Genomic DNA, 22,882 nt, shown 5'->3' on the forward strand with positions numbered 1-22,882 from the left:
TGCCCCGCGCCCTTGTGATTTAATGAAGCACGGCTGCGCTCGCACGCACGCACGCACACAGGCATCATCTTTGATGTTCTCAGGTTAATGATGACATACAGGTGGGTGGGGGGGAGTCACATGACCTTACACCTGACGCAGAAGACCTTGGCCTGTGGTTGCAGCTCGCCAGCAGGTCAGTGACGTAGCCAACAATCAAAGTTCTTCTAAATCTCATGGCTGTTTGACCAGCAGCATTGGAGGAGGCCAACGGCGGCGGGACGCCAGGAGGCGCTGTGACTTCTGCTCAGCTCACGTTCAGGAAACTGCGGGACTGGACGCTCTGGTCTGACCTTTGCCCTCTTTGCTACGTCAGACATCAAACATGGCTGCCTCCTCACCACAGTAATGTGACCATCACTGGGTTCTAAAGGAAGTTCTGATCTGGAAGAACCAGTCGGTTGACATCGAAGTGGAAACAAACATGTAATTTGCTGTTGCCACCAGGTGGCGCCATGACTCATCTGTCCCTAAAAATAGTTGTCACCTCCTCAGTGGCCCAGGCTCCACCCCTCCACAAGCAGCCTGATAGAGTTGATGTAATCCTGCTGATCGTGTGTCCTCCTGGGTGGTGCGTAGCAGAGAGCAGTTTGGTGGTCAGTGTGTTGCCATGGTTACTGTTTGTAGTCTGGTGTCAAACTCAACACTGAGTGAACAGCGGAAGAACTCCGCCTCTTTGTGTCTGCAATGACAAAGGTTGTGAACTTTACCAGTGGAGGTGGGAAGCTCTCTTTGGTTATTGTTGACAGTGGAGCCGCGCCCCCTCACCAGGTGAGGGGGCAAATCCATGCTGAGCCAGTAAATACCCTTGCAGGGTCATGTGACCTGGTGCAGATTAAAGGTGTTCCCATTGCATGCAAGCGCAAGACATTAGTAGGTTTTTGGGCAGGGGGAGGGACTTCACACAGCGATGATGGTGATGTCATAGCACTGGTCATCCCAGAAGCACAGGAATGTTGTGTTTACTCCAGCAATATCACATTTTCTAATAAATATTTCAAATATGGGGCGGCCCGGTGGAGCAGTGGTCCTCAGTGTGGCCCCCATCAAGAAGGTTGTGGGTGGAGCCCCGGCTGCAGCACGGGGTCTTTCTGGGTGAGTCTCCATGTTCTCCCTGTTCCTGCTGGGTTCTCTCTGGTACTCCAGCTTCCTCCACAGTCCAAAGACATCAAGAGGGACCAGGTTAATCCAGACTCTAAATTGACCGTAGGCGTGGCTGGGAGAGCCAATGGTTGTCTGTCTCTATGTGTTGGCCCTGCCATGGACTGGTGACCTGTCCAGGGGGAAGGCTGCTGGGATAGGCTCCACCCCCACCACCCTCAACAGGAGGATAGGGAGAACATGGAGGGATGGAGGGATGGATTTCAAATATGGTCACCTGACATCCACTGCTGTCTGATAAACTCACAAGGTCATAGTGCCCATCTGAGGAAAGGCAGCGGCGTCATTGGTGTTTTCACCAGGATTTGGTGTTCAGAGTGAAATGGTGGCAGTCCTTTGACAGAGGCCAAAACAGCCCCCTTCCACAGGTTTCAAACCTGGGTGATGTCACATCAGCTCCACCTGAGTTTTATGGACCACCAGCCTCGGGAATAGGAACGTGTTCAAAGACTTTCTCTTGTTCTTCTGGGTTTGCTGTTGCCAGCTGAGAAACCTGTAAGGGGTTTGCTGACTCAGTGAGCTAAAGGTGGTGCTAGCGAGCTGGATGCTAACATCACTGGCGTCCTATTGAGTCAGAGCTGATAGCTGCTGGTCAAGCTGACATGTCTAACCGCTACAAAGGTGTCCCAGCTAGCAGAAGCTCTCAGGATGAATTGATGACGTGGTCCAGACTTGGCGGTCCTGCAGGGGCTGGCTGGTGAACAGAAGCTGGAGGTGGATACAGCAGGCTAGCGGTCTCAGCTGGCCAGGGGCGTGGCCAGACTGGCTCCTCTGTCTCTGTAGAGGTTCAACATGAGATGATGTCATAGATGTCAGCTCCTGCTTGTGGGGAGCCACCAACTAGCTAACTAGCAAACTCAGAGTGAACTACCAAATGTTTAAAGGCAAATTATAACCATCATCTAGACAAAATGACCACAAACAAAAACTCTACAGACCAACACTGTCACCTGAGAGGTGCCCCAGGTGAACATAAGCTGCAGTAGAATGACAGCAGCAGTATTTCCCTCCTCTTCCTGCAGCAGCATGCTACTGGAGCCCGACGGACCGGTGACACACATGGAGTCCACATCCCAGCTCTGAACCTGGCCTAGAAGCACTGCTGTTGGAACCATCAGCAATCAATCACCTGACTCGCTCACGATCCGACTAGTTCAGAATTTCAACTCCAACTGGACCTCGTGGTCCGCCACTTCAGGGGGACGTATGGGACGAACCACGAAGGTCATCCCTCCACAGTTTCCTCTTTATTACTGCTGTGCTCATACTAACAGTCCTGGTACACGTATGATACACAGATATTGCTGTACATCTATCATCAAAACATATTCCAGCAATACATATCTGGGCACAGCCTCAACCAGGCTGGCCTAGTCTTGTTAATCACCGTACTCGGTTCCCACGGCAACACATAGGGTACAGCTCCAGATCTGTGCTGTGGTTACCATAGAAACAAGCATCTCCCCACCCCCTGATCACCAGATATAACTTGTAATTAACACATTCTCTCTCTCGCTCTGTCTCTCTCTGTCTCTCTCACACACACACACACACACACACACACACACACACACACACACACACACACACTCACTCTCTCACACACACACACACACACAGCCTGGGTGTTTTTCAAAACAACCTCTCAGAGAGTTTCTAGTGGCGGTGGAACATTACTGTTTCCATTTTATTTGATTAATTTGCTGTAGGATTTTAAATCAGCTCCATACCAACTGTGATGTTACAGCTCTGGGCGGAGTCATCCCCATAGCAACAGCCACTGCTCTCATGGGTAGGGTAGTTGGTGGTGTTCTTGATAGGAGTGGGACTCACCTACCGCAGCTCCCGTTGCTCCAACAGAGTGAGGCGTGTTCTTGCTGCCTCACATCAATAATCTGTAATCTGACACCCAAGGAACGTTTGTGTCAAGGGGCATGAACTCTTGACCAAACCATCCAACTTTGGCTCCAACATCGACTGGGACGTAGGATGAACAGGGAAGCCTCTGGTGGTCAAAGGTTGCTCCTGCAGGTGGACATTGAAATATTTCTAGCTTTTATCAAATTGACCACTTCAGTAGATGATGGAAAACCTGGAATGTAAAGTGAATCTAGACAGGTGGCGACGGCGTCCAAATCCCAGGCCCTTTTTCTCATTCTAGTAAACCAGAAGACTTGTGGATGAAATATCTGTCAATCTGGCGAGAGACACTTGTGTTTAATGAACAGCCAATAAGAAGCTTCCATCTGTACTTTTTATTCCATGAAATCATTTTTCATTTGATCAAATGACAGAAATGCTGAGTCATCACCATGCTGTCAATCATTTGGCTGGCAGGCACTACTATTTTTGACAGTGAAGAAATAAAACCAACGTGTAATAAATATAAATGACTTGTTTCAGTGTCCCAGTGGGCGTGTCCTGGTGATGTCACCATCTCCAATGTGAACACAGTGTAACACGTATGACCTCAGCATCATGGAGGCAGGTTCTCCTTCCAGGCCAGTGACTCGACACACTCTGATGCTCTTTGAGCCTCTAGTGCACTGAAGCAGAGAGATGCATGCTGGGACGCCTTTGTAGCACTGCGTGTGCGTGTGTGTGTGGGGGGGGGGGGGGTGGCTGGTTGTACAGTCAGGCAGGATCAGTCAAACAGCAGCCCAGAGCGACTGGGGGGGGGGGGGGCGGGGCCACCACGGAGACCAGTTCCCCGCTGCAGAGACATGAGGGGACGTCGGTGATGTTAATGATGTCAGAAGGGAAACCTGATGCAGCCAGCAGTTAAAAGCACATTAAAGCTTCTAAATAGAATATATGAATCTCTGTGGTGATGAGGAGACAGACACAGTCCCAACTCCAGAGTTACAGAGGTGTTGACGAAGAGATTCTGACATTTTCTCCTGCGTTGAAACTCCAAGTCCAAGTGTGTCCCTCTTTTTTTGCTGAATCCAAACCCTCAATGATGTCTTCCTCCTGGTTTCCTGGTCCCCCTCATCCAAGAGGCGGATCCTGCTGTTAATGTTCTCACTAGCAGATGTCTCCAGCTCACTGATATGTTTTCCCTCATGCAGTACTTCCTTGTGACTCCAGAGTGCTGAAAGAGCCAGCCATGTACATTTAGCTTGAAGCTACAGAAGAACTTTCCAAAAAAGAACTCTCTCTCATCAAGGTGTTTATGGACGACTGGTCACTCGCTGAAGACTGACTGGGCTATGGCAGCACGCTAATGGTCAAGAGAGATCACAAGCACCCGAACCCTTCAGCAGTTCTCAGGGTTAGGTGCTCTGGTCTGACTGTTTGAATGTTGCTAGGCCCCAGGACAAGATTTCGATCCTTCTGTCACAGCAGCTGAATCATTTACATGCAAATGATGTGAGTTTCAGTCGTTCTCTTCTCCAGACTTACACAGTCATCTAAGTCTTTAAGGCATATTTTTATCAGTTTTTCTTTCTTCTTAAATCATGCTGGTTTATTGTGCACATTTGTTGCTTTCTAAAATGTGAATGTGTGTTTACATGTTTTTCATCAAGTCTTTCATAATTTGTCTAATTTTAAAGGCATTTCTGTTAAAATGAATAACAAGACCATATCAACACTTGTAAAAGATGTGAATTCTTGTATTTCTTGAAAATTAAATCATTTGTCAATGAGTTATGACTTTAAACACAACCAAACACCGGGGGATGGATCCCAGCAGAGATGCAGGTGCCCTCCCAGCCAGCAGGTGGCGAGCGAGCTGCTCGCGGAGTCACACGGCGGTTTGTGGCTAGCTTTAGCTTCATCGGAGGAGGCGAGGTGAGATAACTTTAAGTTCTATATTTACATTAGATCAGAATCCCTTGTGCCACTTTAAACTGTACAATCTAAGCCAGACGGAAAATAAGGACAAAACATCAAAGGTGGGTTTTCGGTGTGTTGTGTTGCTCCCGTCAACACAGTTACGTCCGTCATAGTTGACCAATGGAGACATTGTCGGACGGTTGCCAAGCTCGTGTCAGCTTCGGTTAGGTTACTTTAATGTATGTGTTTATAAATGCACTCATTAATTAGTAGGAGCCGACTGAAGCCAGCCCTTGGTCCAAAGGGACCGCTTCTCACAGCCTGGTTGTTCAGTCGCTTCAACTTCTGTCCCAGAAGTTCGGGCTCAGCCCAGAGAGCACGAACCGCTAGCAAAGAACTTCAATTGCGGACGGACGAAATATTCCTCCTCTACATTTCTGGGGACTATTATTAGTTACCAGGTACCAATTTTGAAAAATCTTTATACGTTTGCTGCGTCATCACCGTAGTTACATTGGTCAATGGAATCAGGTACTTTTGTGGCCATTTACTCTTAACTGTTGTCGATTTGATTATTGAAATCAGTTTTTACACCATTGCAGATCAGATCATAGAGGTCAAAGGTCATCAGGTGCATCTGTCTTCGTGGTGGAACAGCAGTGAAGGACAGACAGGTGAGAGCTGGGGGGGTTCTGTAAATCAGAATCAGAAATCCTTTATTAACCCCTTGTTGCTGGAAATTGCTGGATTGAAGCGCTCCGTTTCACAGTAAAAAACAATGATAAAAAATATAACAAGAAAAAAATAGAGAATCAAGAATATAAGGAAATGTCTTACATTTTTCCACTGAACAGGATATTTGTATTGAAAACGTACTGGAAATCAATTTTTAAGTGTACTCCCAACCCTGTTATTGGATTGGCTCAAAGTTTCTGTGATCAATTTGCCAGACTGGCTACGGTGGGGCGGCCCGGTGGAGCAGTGGTCCTCACCGTGGTTACAGTGGTTACAGCCCCGGCTGCAGCACGGGGTCTTTCTGGGTGAGTCTCCATGTTCTCCCTGTTCCTGCTGGGTTCTCTCTGGTACTCCAGCTTCCTCCACAGTCCAAAGACATCAAGAGGGACCAGGTTAATCCAGACTCTAAATTGACCGTAGGCTTGGCTGGGAGAGCCAATGGTTGTCTGTCTCTATGTGTTGGCCCTGCCATGGACTGGTGACCTGTCCAGGGGGAAGGCTGCTGGGATAGGCTCCACCCCACCACCCTCAACAGGAGAAGAGGGGGAACATGGAGGGGTGGATGGATGGGTGGATGGGTGGGCTACGGTAGCTAGGCTAACAGTAGACATGTTAGCCAAGGAAAGCTATTAGCTTTGGGAATTATATCAGCCAAGATTCATCAACAACAGCACATGGCTATGATGTCACAAGCGCCCCACGAATACTAACATCAGCCCACGTCCAGACATCAACAGACCTGAGAGAATCACATCGTCCTGTTGTTGCACAACGTTGTTCATCCAGATAAAACAAAGGAACACGTTTACAGCAGCGCTTCTTGTAAAACTGGCTTATGGGTGTGATATTTTAATATTCATAAGGGGGCGTGGTCATTTTGACTGTCCTACTGTAACCTGCCAACAGTAAAGTTTTGCTGCCTTTCAGCAGTACACCAGTGCAGCAGACACACTCTGCTCTGTTATCAGAGGCAGCCCACTGTAGCTATGCCCCGCCTCCTCATACGACTCATTCACATCCACGCCAAACCCCCCTGTTCAGTGAGGCCTGTTGTCTGTAGTCACGTCATCGTCAAGTTTTATTATCATTTATTATTCGTGACGCCACTGGTGGCAGGAAACGTCACTGTCTGAGTCTCCCTGCCAGGGTTACCGTCAAGCCTGTGATTATTCGGTTTTCTGGCACTCAGTCAGCCATAAATCACCACCCACACCACCACGATCATGTTCTCTGCATTCTTCCCCCAGGTGTTTTGTACCTGCAGCTGCGCAGGTTCAGTTCCTGGTTGGTCATGTACAGAGGACGCCACCTCAGCAGGTCGGTAACAACAAACTCTGTTCTGTGCTGTCTCAGATCCATTTTGCTGATTGTCTCTTTTCTCTGGATTTGGTGTTGTGCTTGAAGTGGGTGGGGCCAGGGACAGGAAGCCCTGACACCTGGCTGTCCTCCACTGTAGAGGAATGGACAGGAGGTGATGGGTGGAGTCAGAGTGGAGATGTGGGGTTAGATGACCCTTCAGGGGAGGTGAAGTCAAAGAGGGCGAGAGTGGGCGGGTCAGACTGTTTTTTTACTAAATGTAAACAACAACCTCCGCACTTTGAATGTGAAGCTCAGACGTGTTTGAACGCTCAGGATCAACCAGTGATCCATGAGAGCAGTCATTTCAGATGTAGTTAAAGACGCCGTCATGGTGCTGTGGCGTTGCGTAGGATCGAGGGACTCATGAGCCGGGTTTCCCTCAGCCTGTTACGTGGACGTAAACATAAAATAAAATATAAAATAAGAAAATAATTCTGAACTGACGGCAAATGTTTTCACGCTGAGGGAAGATGGAAAAGTAGGCATATTGACAAAAGCCATTTGGTAATAAATGCAGTGAAAACAAATTTAGAGATCATGTGACTTAGACGCCACTCTAACAACAGTTGTGCACTGTGTCTGAGAAGCGGTGGCGGCGGCAGACCAAAACTCCATAAATGTGTGCAGAACGTGTCCTGGCGCACACAGCTGGAATATTTGGTGTTTGTGATATTTTCCATGTTCTTTGTTCTTGGACTTTCCAACATCTTCTTTCCCTCTGTTTGTTTCAATGCTGCTTTCAATTGCGTCATGGCGTTGCTCTGGTCCGGTCCTCTTCTGCTGTGGTAAATCACACCTGACTGGGAATTTTGTGCCTGCAACGGTTGATTTCAGTGACCTTCCTCCCGTAGTTCACCTCACAGTCGCGGAAGGACATACATGCCGTTTTCTTTCCTGACCTTGTAAAACTTTGGTAAGCTGTTATGGCCTAAGTCAGTTGATGTCCCCCTCCATGAATGTGAGGTGACTCAGACAGAAATGGTTTTCATTGACCAGGTGGTGTAACGTTAGCAAACGTTAGCTGGCAGCAGCTTTGACAGTGATACTGCCATTGTATCAGAGCCATTTGTGACCGATTTAGACTCAAAACAAACGAGTGTTCTAACCTCAGTGGGGATTAAATTCCCATTCAGTCATGAAGTCGCATCTAATTTTTGCTTTTTGCTTCCATGTTCCATCTTCCGTCACAGCTTTGGCAGCATTCAGACACCAAAGTGGAAGAAAAAAGACAGAATTCTAAAAATATTCATCAGCTGCTGCCGTCGCCTCCTGGCAGCATCATGACAGCCTAATAAAACCATCTAACTCCCTAAAATAGATGAAAGGGCTTCAGGCTGCATCTGCATTTGTTTCCATCAGGATGGACGAGGCGGCCGCCAGTAAAGAGAAGCTCCTAGGGTCATGTGGTCAACCAGGAAGTGAGAGCTGCACTGTAGGAGGTCAGTGTCACAGTCACCCTGCACCTCCACATTTGTTTATTGAGAGTTCTGCTTATTTACAGAGAACATGCTTCTATCTATTTTATTTATGTTATGTTATTTTGACATCCTTCACAGATGAACTTGTGGAATGTGAAAAGCCAAGTCAAGTCAATTTTATTTGTATCACATCAAAACACAACACAAGTTCTGTCATGACACTTCTCAAGTAGAGCAGGTCTACAACCCCCCAACTGTGCTCCACGAGACAAAATACCAGAGACCACAATGAGACAAAATCTCCTTTCAATAGGCAGGAACCTGGAGCAGACTCAGGTTGTGTGGGTTGATATATCTGCCATTTGGGGGTTAAAAGAGATGGAGACAAAGAGACAGATAAGGATGAAGGGACAGAGACAGACAGGGACCGAGAAAGAGACAGAAGCAGAGAGGAAGACACAGGGACGGACAGACTGTGGCCACATGTTGTCCAGACCAGCTCCAGGTGTGGTAATAGGATCGGATCTTAGGACACCTTCGGGAGTGTGTGCACGCCTGGTGTCAGTGCTGGCCACTGGTGATGGATCACTCAGGACAGCAGGTGTGAGCAGGACCGGTGGCTCGCTCTGCTCACCAAAGACTGACGTCTGCTCTAAAGAACAGTCTGTCCTGTCTGTGTGATTGACAGCACAGTAAGACCCACTTCCAGGAAGAAGAAAACAATCTTTTGAATGTCACTATGTGATGGTGGTGATGATATGATTTTAGATGGCGTCTCTCCTCGGGACCAGCAGGGGGCAGCAGATCACAGTGACGACAGCAGAGCAGCCGAGGTGAGATTTTTTCTTGTTATTTCGATGTGTAGAAGTGAGAGTGGTTTTGTTGACTGCCAATAAACAAAGTTTGATGTGATGTTGAAACAACACCAAGAAGACATTTCTGACATGGATCACTGGCAGGTAGAACACAAAGGTACCCTCTAAAATATGCATGCATTTGTAAGAGGGACATGTTTGTAGATGCCAGCAGGAGACAACGGTTCAGATACAGAGGAAACTCTTGACACCAGTGATGGTTTAACATTTCAGTCTTCCAGGCATCCTGAATGACAATTGTTGACAAGAAAATAAAAATCTGTCAGCTTGGAATCAGGAGGTACTTTCTAAGTTTATAGAGAAAAAGGATTCTGATGACAAAATGAGGACCGTGGGTCAATTAGAAAAGGAGCATGAGGTAGCAGTAGTAGTAGCAGTAGTAGTAGTAGTAGTAGTAGTAGCAGGAATAGTAGTAGCAGCAGTTTGAAGTGTCAAGGTTTCTAAGATTGGGGGTTTGAGGTTACTTTTAATTATCCAAGCCATCTTAGTATTTTTATTTTTTAAATTGGTTTGTTAGCTGACTGATCACTGCAGTGCTACACATTCATTCATGACTGTGTGTGTGTGCGTGTGTGTGTGTGTGTGTGTGTGTGTGTGTGTGTGTGTGTGTGTGTGTGTGTGTGTCAGCTCCAGAACGTGGGGTCACTGAAGGTCACCATCCAGCGCAGCAGTGAGAGCCGAGAGTTTGGACAGACAGACAGGACCAGCGACAGACAAGGGGGCGGTGTCTACTGTCACGTCTGCTGCCGCAGCTGTCGCTCTCTGCAGGTGACAAATGTCTGGACAGCCTCCCTCCAAGCTTGCTAGCTAGCTAACTCACAGTCTGCCAGGAAGTTTAGCCCTTGTGGACCGTCATGTTTCTAATGCAGTCCCAGCTGTGGTTCTCCAACGCTTCTGTGGTTACCTGTGCCAGCATTAAAACTCTGAATATGTGACTGTCAAACCCCGCCTCTCCTCCACATAGCTGCTAATGACCAAATGCCTGATTCCAAGGCAGCTGGGTCAGATCCACTTTTACATGTTGCCGAAATGTTAGTTTGTTGGTTCTGTGTAAAAATGTAAACGTAGGAGGTCCTGCTCACTTTGAGGTTTGTGTTTGTGCAGGTGTTTCAGGAGCACATGGCAGGTTCAGAACACCTGAAGAAGCTGGAGGAGATTACACACTCCATCAGCACACACACACAGCCAAGCAGGTAGCAACACATACAAATATTCAATTAACATCACACTGAAACTGTGACATCATCGGTGACATCAGTCGCTTTGTCCTCCAGGGGTCGCCTGCCTGACTCATGTCGTTGGTGTGACACCTGTCAGACTCACTTCAGTGGGGATGTCATCGTCCACCGACAAACTAAACACCATAAGGTCTAAGAGATGATGATGTCACAATCGTTGTTGGTTCTATTTGGTCAGATTGGTTTCTGACGAGCACGCGCGTGTGTGTGCCTGTGTGTGTGTGTCAGATGTGTAAGCGGGTGTCTCGTCCCTTTTGTCCGGTGTGCCGGCGTCACTTCAGGACTCCCAGGAAGTTTGTGGAACACATGAAGTCTGCAGAACACAAGCGGCAGGTCAGCAAAGCCCCACAACCACGCACCAGTATCACATGATCATCAGCTCCAGCCAGATGTAGGTGCGTGATTGGCCATGGTGTTTTGGCAGGTGCAGCGTGATGGGGCTCAAGAGGAGGAGCTGATCACGGTGGATGCCATCGGTTGCTTTGAAGAGGAGGATGTTAAAGGAGGCAAGAATGAAGAGGAGGAGACCAAGGTGAGTGTGGAGATAAAGGCTCATTATTCATTTTGGTTTTTGCAGTATTTAGTGTTCATTAGATAAAACTTGAATTTCATATCTAGATCAAATGGTTAAATCAAGTACGACTATATTTTATCATTAAAAATGAAATGAAATCACAATCAATCACGGAATTCTTAAACAAAGCCACCATCACAACAGGCATGTTCACATGTACACATGTGAAGGAGGCGTGAATAAACACAGCTCACAGACTTCACCTCCACCAAGCACCGATGGTGATGGGGACGCCTGGAATGTGCAGCTTTTATCAGAGCATTTGAAGAAGGGATTGAACGCAAAGTCTCTCACCTCCAAGGTTGCTTGTGCTGTTGCGAGCAGGGATTCTCAAACCGTGGCACAAGCTCCCTCTAGTGGAATGTGGAATCCCAGAAATATTTTTTTGAAAATAAAACGAGTAAAAGAAACATTTTAAAACAAAATATATGATCAAAACAATGATTAGTTCTGAATGAAAATATGTGAACTAAATTATCATTCACAATAACTTCAGTCTTTCTTTCAATGTTGTCAGACACAACGTGGTCGTGGTTAATATGTTTACCTGCTGCTGTTTGTGCAATGTGAGCGCCAAACGCTACCAGACGGCGAGGAGCTGGGACTCCAGTGTCTCCAGTCTGGACTCAGGTGGACTGAGGAGGAGCTGAGGCCCCAGTGTGTGTATGAGGTGAAGTTCTCAGCAGTGGATCGTGGAACCAGAGCCTCAGACGGAACCTTTGACCCATCTGACCCACTGTAGCGGTCCAGGTCCACCAGTCCACCATGAGCTCCACCAGCACCAACTGGCAGGTGATCTGGCGGGAGGGAATCATAGATCCCAACACTGGAGAAGAAGATCCCGGCGGTGATCAGCCGGAATCCTCCTGGAGGATCTGGTTGAAGCTGGAAATCCCACACCAGCCGGAACTCTCCCCCTCCTGGTCGTCCTTGGGATCAGCACACGCTTCTCCTCTGCTCCCCTCCACAGCAGAACCTGAGCCAGCGCTCCCTCCAGCTGAATGGGAGCACTGATATCAGAGACTCCACCCACTTAAATATTTTCATTTTTTTATAGGATAATTCAGTGTGTCTGATCAGGGATCAAGGTGGCTTGGTGGAGCAGAGGTCCTCACTGTGGCCCCCCAGCAAGAAGGTTGTGGGTGGAGCCCCGGCTGCAGCACGGGGTCTTTCTGGGTGAGTCTCCATGTTCTCCCTGTTCCTGCTGGGTTCTCTCTGGTACTCCAGCTTCCTCCACAGTCCAAAGACATCAAGAGGGACCAGGTTAATCCAGACTCTAAATTGACCGTAGGCGTGGCTGGGAGAGCCAATGGTTGTCTGTCTCTATGTGTTGGCCCTGCCATGGACTGGTGACCTGTCCAGGGGGAAGGCTGCTGGGATAGGCTCCACCCCCACCACCCTCAACAGGAGAAGAGGGGGAACATGGAGGGATGGAGGGATGATGGATGGAGGGATGATCAGTACATGATATACTGCATAGTCTCTCTCTCTGACCCTCTTGGATCCTTGTCATCCACACCACCCCAAACTTGATGCAACAAGAAATGCGCAAGAGAAAAGTTGGGTAGGAGGACAGGAGACGAACTGTCACTGCTACAGGTGGAAAGACGTCAGCTCAAAGGCTCCAGACAAGAACCCTGCAACTACATGGGCACAGCTGCTTCTCTCAGATTGGAGAACAGTCCTTAACCAGTGAACTGAGCTTTCAAGGTGTGAAGGTCCAGATCTGCTCTAGTGAAGTGAACGCCAGTATGGGACTTGAGCTTACGGCTGCCGAGTTGGACCTGTCAGGTTTCTGACAGATGGCACAACTGTGCTTCATTCCATTGCAAGTGAAACCAAGAGATTTGCTGCATTCGTCGCTAACGGAGTGACTGCTGTTTGTGAAGCGGCCCAGAGGAACTGAAGAGCATCCTGCAGGTGAGCCTTGAGAGGACTATCAGCTGACTCACATCTCAAACTTGAAGCACGGCTCAAAGGACCAAAGCATCTGCTTGATGATGCGAAACACTGCAAACTTGAGGTGGACGATTTGGTCAAATGTTTGGATGACCCTGGGGTCAAACAAGACATCATGGTCAATGCTTGTGCTGTTGAGGTTGTGTTCAATGCTCTAAGTTTGAAAAATTCAGTGTCTGTTTATGGTTGGTTAAGTTCCAAGAAATGCTTGAAGAGCTAAGAAGCCTCAGCTTCTCCCTAATAAACTGGAGCGTGCATTTGTTATTGGTTGAAATCGAGCAAGAAACATTTTCAGCTCCTGGAAAGTCTTGAAACAGATTCAAGGACTGATGTTTGTTTGTGTTTCAGGCTGCAGAGATGCAGGAAGTGAATCAGGACCACTACTCCCCCAACACCATATATGGTAAGCCCCTGTGGTTACCACAGCAACCACGACTGATTGATGGCTCACTGACAGACATGTTGATTAAAGTATCAGATTTTACCGGAGCAGACCAACACGGTTCGTGTGCTCACCTCGTTTGAGCTGCAGACGGGTGGAAACAAGGCGTTGGTGTTTCTTGTTCACAGGAAGTAGTTTTGTGGTTCCTGTGTCCGGCTTCCTGTGTTGCCTTTGTAACAAGTTCTTCCACCAAGAGACAACAGCTCGACACACACACTGCAGGACACACACACACTACCTCCAACTCCAGGTAACACACACACACACTACCTCCAACTCCAGGTAACACACACACACTACCTCCAACTCAAGGTAACACACACGCGCACACACACACGCTACCTCCAACTCCAGGTAACACACACACCCGCACACACACACACACACACTACCTCCAACTCCAGGTAACACACACACCCGCACACACACACACACACACACTACCTCCAACTCCAGGTAACACACACACACACTACCTCCAACTCCAGGTAACACACATACACACACACACTACCTCCAACTACAGGTAACACACACACACTACCTCCAACTCCAGGTAACACACATACACACACACACACACACACTACCTCCAACTACAGGTTACACACACACACACACACACACACACACTACCTCCAACTCCAGGTAACACACACACACACTACCTCCAACTCCAGGTAACACACACACACACTACCTCCAACTCCAGGTAACACACACACACACTACCTCCAACTCCAGGTAACACACACACACACTACCTCCAACTCCAGGTAACACACACACACTACCTCCAACTCAAGGTAACACACACGCGCACACACACACGCTACCTCCAACTCCAGGTAACACACACACACACTACCTCCAACTCCAGGTAACACACACACACTACCTCCAACTCAAGGTAACACACACGCGCACACACACACGCTACCTCCAACTCCAGGTAACACACACACACACACACACACCCGCACACACACACACACACACACACACACACACACACACACACACTACCTCCAACTCCAGGTAACACACACACCCGCACACACACACACACACACACTACCTCCAACTCCAGGTAACACACACACCCGCACACACACACACACACTACCTCCAACTCCAGGTAACACACACACCCGCACACACACACACACACACACTACCTCCAACTCCAGGTAACACACACACACACTACCTCCAACTCCAGGTAACACACATACACACACACACTACCTCCAACTCCAGGTAACACACATACACACACACACTACCTCCAACTCCAGGTAACACACATACACACACACACTACCTCCAACTCCAGGTAACACACATACACACACACACACACACTACCTCCAACTACAGGTTACACACACACACACACACACTACCTCCAACTCCAGGTAACACACACACACACACACACACCAGACAGTCTGAATATAGTGTTCAGGTGATGAGGGAGGGTTTCTTGGTGTGGGTTCTGGAACCAGTGCTCTTCCCATTGTGGGCCCTGGTTCTCCACTGAACCAGTTTGTCAGGGACAGATGAAGAAAAACCATCCGCTCAGCTGCAATGGTAGCCAACAGGAACAGAGTCCTTCATAGCTCACGTGCAGAGACGCAGCACGACAGTGTGGGTCGTGGGCCGCCCCGTCCCATGGTCATCACTCAGGTGTGTCACCACACTGCAGAAGGGAGGAGAGGGGAGGGACAGGGGGAGGCGTAGGTGAGACATAACAATTCACAAGTAAAAACATTTTCTTGCAGTCTTGGGCTCAGAACGAATGTAACTGAACATGACCCCCCAGCAGGACGAGACAGAAGAACTGAGACTGCGATTCTGTGTTCCAGACGTTCCGACAGCAGCGAGACACTCCGACCGCAAAGGGTGAAGAAGACACACCTGCTCTGAGCTGACCTGCATCCCTCAAAGCACCTGAGTGTCACGTGACATCACCCTGCTCTCCCAAACCCTCCTCATCCACCTTGTCTTCGTAGCTGGGACCCTCATCGCTGACACCTGGTGGCTGTGGGAGGAACTGCAGCGCCAGGTGACATCCTTTACACCCCTCTGGGGTCCTGGAGGGCCAGCTGGGGGGGTCCTGGAGGGCCAGCTGGGGGGTCCTGACGATTCACTTCTGTTTCATTGTGTTTGACCAGCTTTTATTTATTTTGAGGTCATTTCTTTTATTATTAATCACATCATATTTAACCAAAATTAATGAGGTTTGGAAACAAGGCAAGGTTTTCCTGGGCAATCAGCAGAAGATCTGTAAGACAGGAAACCGTTTAAAATGCAATATTACACATGTAGAATATTTATTTTGACAGACATTTGTAATGTTTTGAAAAAGAAAAAATACATCTGAATATGCTGACAAAACTTAGTTTATAATATAAAATGTGTTTGAATATTAATTTGTACCTCATTGATACAAATACCTCGAGTTCTCATTAAAAAGGTAATTATGGACATAAACAGGCTGCTAAGTGTCATTCAGAAAGAATCTGCAAAATCGAAATAAAACCGAAGACTGAAATAACTCAGAGTGGACTGTGACGTCATCATTTCTGTCATTCTCCGAAGAATCACCTTTGGTTCTTTGAAACCAGAAAAGAGAGACATGTATTCGTCCTTCTGAGGTTCCAGCTCAGTCCAAGCTGGAGAGGACTCGAGTTCTGGACCTGCCGTGGAACACCTCAAACTCGCATTCTCATGGACTTCATAGTCGCGTCCTGTGAACTCTCCGTCCACGTGGCATGGCGGGCGCGTCCATAGGGGGCGCCTTTCCACCCCGCGCACGGGATTCTGGGTGTGCGGAGGCTCGCGGAGCATCATCGTCATTGTGCACCCCGAACCTGGACCGTCGACTCAACCCAGAGCTGCGAGCCGTTTCCCGCGGTGAGGGCCTTACGAGCGGGCAGAGATGGGACACGGAGACCTGATGAGCCGGGCGGAGGATGTTGCGGACCAGGTGAGCCCCCTCCCCGGTAAACACGCACCCTCATCCGGCTGCACGCAGGCTGCCGGTCCGCTGCTGTGCAGACATCGATCAGCTGTTTTAAACTCGAATTACCGGCGGTGAATCGGCGCATCGGTTGTTCTTGTTCTGGTGAAGTTCACCAACTTGGCGGCTACCGACGCCGCGCGGACGGTTGGGGGTGGGGGGGGGGGGGCAACAGCTGCTGCACCTCAGTGCCGAAGGAGCGAGTATCTCCTCCTGCAGCTGTGGAGGCTCCGGGAGTTTCCTCAGAGTTCAGTCTATGAGAGCAGTGACGGAGGAACCTCAGCCGGGACTTTCTGGGCGGAGTTCGGCGACGTCCGAAGACGATTCCGTCCGATCTTTCCCGAAAACTGTAACACGAACCGTAAACCGATTTTGATTTAAACTCGTCAGATAAGCAGCGCGTGACGTTGAGCCATGAGACACTAAAACATCCATATTGAGTTTACACAAACAGCTGATCAACGATCAAAGGACGTCCCGCTTATCGATCAGGTCGATACCAAGCAGTGCTACGATTGTTGGTACTGTTGAACGGTTCAGACAGGCATGATGACGTAAACGGTAAAGCCGGTATGGCTCTGCTTCGGTCCTCCACCAGCATGAAGTCCGAACCTGCCTTCACTCCACTGGCGGCTCCTGGAGGGGCCTGAATCTCTGGGTCCTGGGGTAAGGTGACCCTGACCCTCCTTCACTTTGATTGGTGAGCCCCAGTAACGGCTCAACCGATTGGTTCCTGGTGGCTGTTGATGTGATGATGTCATGTTGGACCGGGAGAAGGAGAGGAAGCCATGGTGGTTCTGGTTCTGGGTTCAGTTCCGGTCCAATCCAGTGAAGACTCGACCCTTCATCTTTCTCCGTAAACCCGCCCCCGTGGCAGCTGACAACTGGGCTCTCTCCTGCAGTTCCTGCGAGTCTCCAGACACTACCTGCCTCACCTGGCTCGCCTCTGCCTGGTCAGCACCTTCCTGGAGGACGGCGTCCGAATGTGGTTCCAGTGGGCGGAGCAGAGCGAGTACATTGACTCTGCCTGGGGCTGCGGACGCTTCCTCGCCAACGTCTTTGTCCTGCTCAACATGTTGGGACAGCTGGGTATCACACACACTCACATGCACACACACAAAAAGACACACACTCACTGCATCAGTGGTGGTCTCAGACAGCCGCCATTATCAACCCAGATCTGTCTCTGTAAAACCACACCCACAGGTGTTGCTATAGTTACAGCGCCGCCCTCCCTCAATGCGCCACAGGTCAACTGGAAGCGCCCATTGATGTGGCATTGTTCAGTGAGAGGTGGTACTGAACTCTGATGTCATTTCCTCTCCAGCTGGCTGTGCGTTGATCCTCACCAGGACCCTGGTCCAACACGCCTGCTTCACTCTGTTCAGCATCATCGCCATGCAGGTAAACACATGGCCACGCCCCCCGCAAATTCCCTTTTATCTTTGAGGGGGAGGAGCTGCTATTGATCTCAGTTGTTTTGTGTCGACCTTAAAGTGACCAGTGTGAGGGGTTTGCGTAGTAACCATGGTAACAGCAGAGATGCTATTTGCTAGCATCATGCATTCGCCTTTGTCTCTACAAGATGCAAGAAAATCCTTCTCACCTGCCGCCAGTGCCGGCGCCACTGAGGGCAGGGGGACGGCACATAATTACATGACCTGGTTGCAATGAGTCAGCTGACGGTGGTTGACCTGTTCGACCATCGTCAGCTGACCTTCAGGGACCTCTGGAATGAGGAGGCGTATTGGTGCGCTCACATGATGACGGTCTGTACCACATGACACATTCTGACACTCGTTTGTGTGAACGTGGCCACACGGCGAGCAGCAGGGATTAGAAGAGAGAAAAAAGTTAATCTGCTGGAATAAATTGTCGATGCAACAGTCAGCATTCCATTACCACAGCCCCACTTCAGTCCAACGCGTCCCACGCCCCCCGCCACGAGCCCCCACTACGACCCCCCGCCACGAGCCCCCACTACGACCCCCCGCCACGAGCCTCCACTACGACCCCCACGCCCCCCGACTGTTCTTACCTTCTTGAGTAGTTACCATTTTTCCACGCCCCTGGCTAGTGGGTGCCGTTGCGCCAGATTTCCCACCTATCCGTCAGTAGGACGTCACTTCCTCTTTGATGGTTGTGGACTGACAGTTTCTTCCTACCTGCAGACGGTGGCGTACAGCATCCTGTGGGACCTCAAGTTCCTGATGAGGTGAGTGACTCCTCACAGACACGTGAACTTTTTCATGCAGTGAAGATAAAGAGCGAACACACAAACGCGCGCGGCCGAGACGAAACACAGAAGCTCGGTTGAAATCCAAGTAGAAGGGACGCCGCTCGCCAGCAGGACACGTCAAAGCCCATCACTGTGTGATAATGATCCAATATGTCCGCCTCAGGAAGTGATCCAGCTCAGACTGGTTGGGTGTGGCGACATATCCTTGAAGACATGTTATCAGATACGTTAACGAAAGAAGAAGGAGCTGTTAGCGCTCGCCGGCGTGTCCTGCTGGAGGAGCCGAGCCACCCTCCTCGCTCTCGTCTGTGAGCTTCATCTCTGCTCTGAGCACCGAGCTAACGAACCTGCTAGCAGCTGTGAGTCCTGAGACCTTCAGAGCCACCAGGAAAATCATCAGCTCTGGCGTCCTTTTCTGCAGGAACCTGGCGCTGGGCGGTGGCCTGCTGCTGCTGCTGGCTGAGGGACGAGCGGAGGTCCGCAGCGTCTTCGCCGGCGTTCCGTCCCTCGGTCATCAGAGTTCCCCAAAGAACCTGCTGCAGCTGGGGGGGCGTGTTCTCCTGGTTCTCATGTTTATGACACTGCTGCACTTTGACCTCAGCCTGCTGAGTGTGAGACACACACACACACACACACACACGCATATACACACACACACACACACACACACGCGTATACACACACACACACACGCGCGTATACACACACACACACTCTAACAGCGCTGTTTGTCCTCTGCTGTCAGGTGCTTCAGAACCTGGTGGGCACGGCTCTGATGGTTCTGGTGGCTGTCGGCTTTAAGACCAAACTGGCGGCGCTGACGCTGGTCATGTGGCTGCTGGTCATCAACGTCACCTTTAACAGTTTCTGGACCGTCCCGTCCTTCAAGCCCATTCACGACTTCCTCAAGTACGACTTCTTTCAGACGACCTCGGTGATCGGCGGCCTGCTGCTGGTGGTGGCGCTCGGCCCCGGCAGCGTCTCCATGGACGAGAAGAAGAAGGAGTGGTGAGGACGCGCCACGCCACTCTGCCTTCTTATCACCAGTTTCAAGGCAGCAACGCCAGCAGTGCCATCAGAGATTGTGTGTCACATGACCATTGTGTTTACAGACATTTGACTTCCTGTTTGATAAAGTTTGAATGAGCTGCTTCCTCCTGGATGTTGAGGAGGCTGCGGTGAGTCGGTGTGTCCAGCAGGGTGCGCCCTTCCACTGTTCCTCCTGCAACCGTGACATTACATCTGAGTTTGTCAAAGTGAAACTGAAGTGAAATCATTTCTTGTTTTTGTAGAAATTTAATAAATCCAGTCCTGCTCGTGTCAGACGGCGTGTAAACCAGGAACCTCCTGCTCTCGCCACGTGTCCTCTTGATCTCGAAGCAAACTTTATTTGAAGTCGTCATCGTCCAGGAAGCTGAGCAGCACGATGCTGGAACACCAGTCTAGGAGGAAGGGTTCTCAATGTATGGTTGCCCTCCGGGTCCTGGAGGTGTCAGCAGCACTGATGTTTACGTGATGTCGCTCTAACCAGAGATGGCGTCCGTCAGTAAAGACTGCTAGGCCACCCATCAGAGAAAAAATGAGAGGAGGTCAAATTGTTTTCCATCACGCACTTTGAGAAAACCGTCGACATATAATGTCGAGAATAAAGTCGACCTTTTGAGACTAACTATCAGCGCGTGTGACGGCGACTTGGAGAAGCCGCTGAGATGCGCTGGTAAAACGCAACACAAGGCTCTGTTCGCTGGGGCGGCGGCGGGGCTCTGACCAGGCCGCTGAGGAGCGCCGTCCTGCCACGATGAAGAGACTTCTTTCTCAAAGCGCAGGATGAAATAAAAAAATGACCTCATTTTTTTCTCGTGGGTGGCCCTCGTACTCTTCTACAGGTTCATTGCGAATCAGTATGAAAAAAGTACAAACGAATTCACGCCATGAAGACGTTCGAATCGTGTAAAATAAGAAATGGACTCACAAAGATGGACGAGGGGGACTCAAAGAGACGTTTGAACTGTGGAGCCAATCAACGTTCATCCAGGCAGGGACAGAGGCGTGTGATTGGTCTGACAACCCTGACCCTCTTCAGAGTGGCACGTACCTGTACGCACACACACACACACACACACACACACTGATGAGTTATTGATTTCTCCAAATAGCACCAGCTGTATCTGTGTGTGTGTGTGGGTGGTTCAGGTGCTGCCCTTGAAGTCTGTTTACAGGTTATTAACGGTCAAAGTTGCTGTGTGTGTGTGTGTGTGTGTGTGTGTGTGAGAGAGAGAGTGGGGGAATATTGACCATCTGGATGTTTTGTGACAGCGACGTTTTTGTTGCTTCTCAACTTCAGTTTCGAGGTTGTTGGCGGCTGCAGGTGGGCCGCCGTGGGCAGTCCTGATGTGTCACGGAGGCGTTAAACTGCTCGGCGTCGATTGTTGGTGTTTATCCACACGTCACCTGGTCTGAGGATGACTTGTTAATGTGGCGTTCCAAGAGTTTGACAAAGGTTGTCAGCCATGTTTGTTTTGCCCCACCTGATCACCCCATGTTTCTGCTCACGTCCAGCTGACATCACAATGTTGATGAGGATGATGATGATGAAGATGATGGGGCTGTGGGAGGGACTCTGTCAGCTGGGTTACTGTCCTAGCTGCTGCTGATCGATAGGGGTCACGCTGGCCTACCAAGGGGAATGAAGCAAGGCATGCTGGGTAATGACGGCCTCCATCACACTGCATCCCGACTTCTCAGGAACATTGGAATAATCGTGATGAGGATTTTTCATCACTGAACCTTTAAAATGGTGGTTTAGCCTGTAAGTCACTCCGACTCCCTTAAGAGGAAGCATGCAAGCTGAGAAAATGAATGGGTCAAAGGTCATGGGAAAGCAGTGGCTTGACCTCTGACAGTTCTGGTATTCAGGTGAGTTACTTGATGCTGGTGCAGATGGGAGGGGTCAGGAACACACCTGGTGGGTCAGCAGTGTGATCTGATAAGGAAGTGCAGCTAACGCTAGCAGCAGGACGCCGCTGTCACCGACATCGTGACATCAGAGCGTTCAGGAATGCTTGGGATCAGGTTTGAGTTGGAGGTGGGTTGCTGCCACAGGTCATCTGAGGTCACAAATGAGGTCATCAGAGGTCAACGGAAGGTGAGTTGTTGGTTTCATACATGCTAATTACTGATAGGTGAAGAAAGGCTGCCACATCAGCGTGAGGCGTTCACTGTCCGATTGTTGGAGGTCACTGTTCTTGGGGGGGGGGGGGGGGGGGTTAAAACTACTACTAATAAATGTGTTTACTGCTGATTTTAGAGCTGTAGCTGAGGAATGCTGCAGAGCCGGAATGTCTCCAGATGGAAGTGACATCACTGCAGGACAGGAAGAAGGAGGCGGAGCTATGCAGCCAGGATGGTGTTGAGCAGGGGTGTCAAACTGGTCCAGTAAAGGCCGTGTGGCTGCAGGTTTTTACTCCAACCCAGCAAAAGCAACACGCAATCCAACCAACGAGCTGTGAGGACGCAGGTTGATTGATTCAAGGAGATTCAGGTGTTGCTTTTCCTCGGTTGGAATGAGAACCTGCAGCCCCACGACCTTGACTGGACCAGGTTGACACCTGTGGCGTTGAGGATGATGATGAATGTAGCAGCCATCTCTCACCCTCGTTGTTTCCGGCTGACCGAGGAGATGAAATAACGACCGCTACTGACCTTGGACCAGCTGAGTCCTTCCTGTGTTGGTGACAGTCGTCATGTTTGATGTCCTGTTCTACCTGTCCAACTGACCCTGAACGCATCGTCAGAGTCTTTAAGCTCTAACCTGCAGGCTCACATATCCACTCAATGACACGTGTGTTGTACTCGTGTAGTCATATGATCAATAATCACTGAACATACTTGGCCAACAAATGACACGCTGTTAATTATAGACAATATAATCTATAAATTAAACCACTGATTCGCAGCGATGTGTTGCTCATATCTACAAATCTATTCAGTCATCGAATTACACAGTGAAACAAAAATTCTACACATTCCATTTCCGAT

The 22,882-nt window shown here is 49.5% G+C and overlaps 2 protein-coding genes across 10 annotated transcripts; both read left to right on the forward strand.

Annotated features, from left to right (window-relative positions):
• Nucleotides 1–4,921: 4,921 nt before the first annotated feature.
• ciz1b (cdkn1a interacting zinc finger protein 1b) lies at nt 4,922–15,819 on the forward strand. Of its 9 annotated transcripts, none has more exons than XM_086205620.1 (14): nt 4,928–4,995; nt 5,583–5,654; nt 5,931–6,020; nt 6,963–7,032; nt 8,434–8,513; nt 9,261–9,325; nt 9,995–10,135; nt 10,472–10,560; nt 10,642–10,735; nt 10,834–10,938; nt 11,030–11,137; nt 13,487–13,541; nt 13,709–13,830; nt 15,449–15,819. In XM_086205620.1, exons 4-14 carry the CDS (start codon nt 7,007–7,009, stop codon nt 15,512–15,514), a joined length of 951 nt encoding a protein of 316 aa, XP_086061746.1. In that variant the 5' UTR covers nt 4,928–4,995; nt 5,583–5,654; nt 5,931–6,020; nt 6,963–7,006; the 3' UTR covers nt 15,515–15,819. The 9 variants fall into 9 exon arrangements, 7 of the variants coding, with proteins under 7 accessions (XP_086061743.1, XP_086061749.1, XP_086061746.1 ...); XM_086205621.1 differs by having other exon boundaries at nt 4,967–5,099; XM_086205622.1 differs by lacking the exon at nt 4,928–4,995 and adding an exon at nt 5,198–5,441.
• Nucleotides 15,820–16,238: 419 nt separating this feature from the next.
• surf4l (surfeit 4, like) lies at nt 16,239–20,180 on the forward strand. Its single transcript, XM_086205625.1, has 6 exons — nt 16,239–16,572; nt 17,508–17,694; nt 17,933–18,009; nt 18,777–18,820; nt 19,266–19,455; nt 19,590–20,180. The coding sequence occupies exons 1-6, from the start codon at nt 16,525–16,527 to the stop codon at nt 19,854–19,856; spliced, it is 813 nt and encodes a 270-aa protein (XP_086061751.1). The 5' UTR covers nt 16,239–16,524; the 3' UTR covers nt 19,857–20,180.
• The last annotated feature ends 2,702 nt before the right edge of the window (nt 20,181–22,882 follow it).

Source organism: Aulostomus chinensis, chromosome 6 (assembly GCF_037954235.1).
Source record: "Aulostomus chinensis isolate RoL2024-O1b breed Wild chromosome 6, RoL_Achi_v1.0, whole genome shotgun sequence".
Classification (NCBI taxonomy): domain Eukaryota; kingdom Metazoa; phylum Chordata; class Actinopteri; order Syngnathiformes; family Aulostomidae; genus Aulostomus; species Aulostomus chinensis.

What these genes read in the sequence shown, in the direction of transcription:
- ciz1b (XM_086205617.1), top strand. Translation starts at nt 7,007, where the DNA reads ATGTACAGAGGACGCCACCTCAGCAG. An exon ending in AGAGGACGCCACCTCAGCAG is followed by an intron (nt 7,033 to 8,433) that starts GTCGGTAACAAC and finishes TGTTTCCATCAG; the next exon opens with GATGGACGAGGCGGCCGCCA. An exon ending in GACAAACTAAACACCATAAG is followed by an intron (nt 10,736 to 10,833) that starts GTCTAAGAGATG and finishes TGTGTGTGTCAG; the next exon opens with ATGTGTAAGCGGGTGTCTCG.
- surf4l (XM_086205625.1), top strand. Translation starts at nt 16,525, where the DNA reads ATGGGACACGGAGACCTGATGAGCCGGGCGGAGGATGTTGCGGACCAG. An exon ending in TCAGCATCATCGCCATGCAG is followed by an intron (nt 18,010 to 18,776) that starts GTAAACACATGG and finishes TCCTACCTGCAG; the next exon opens with ACGGTGGCGTACAGCATCCT. An exon ending in GACCTCAAGTTCCTGATGAG is followed by an intron (nt 18,821 to 19,265) that starts GTGAGTGACTCC and finishes CCTTTTCTGCAG; the next exon opens with GAACCTGGCGCTGGGCGGTG.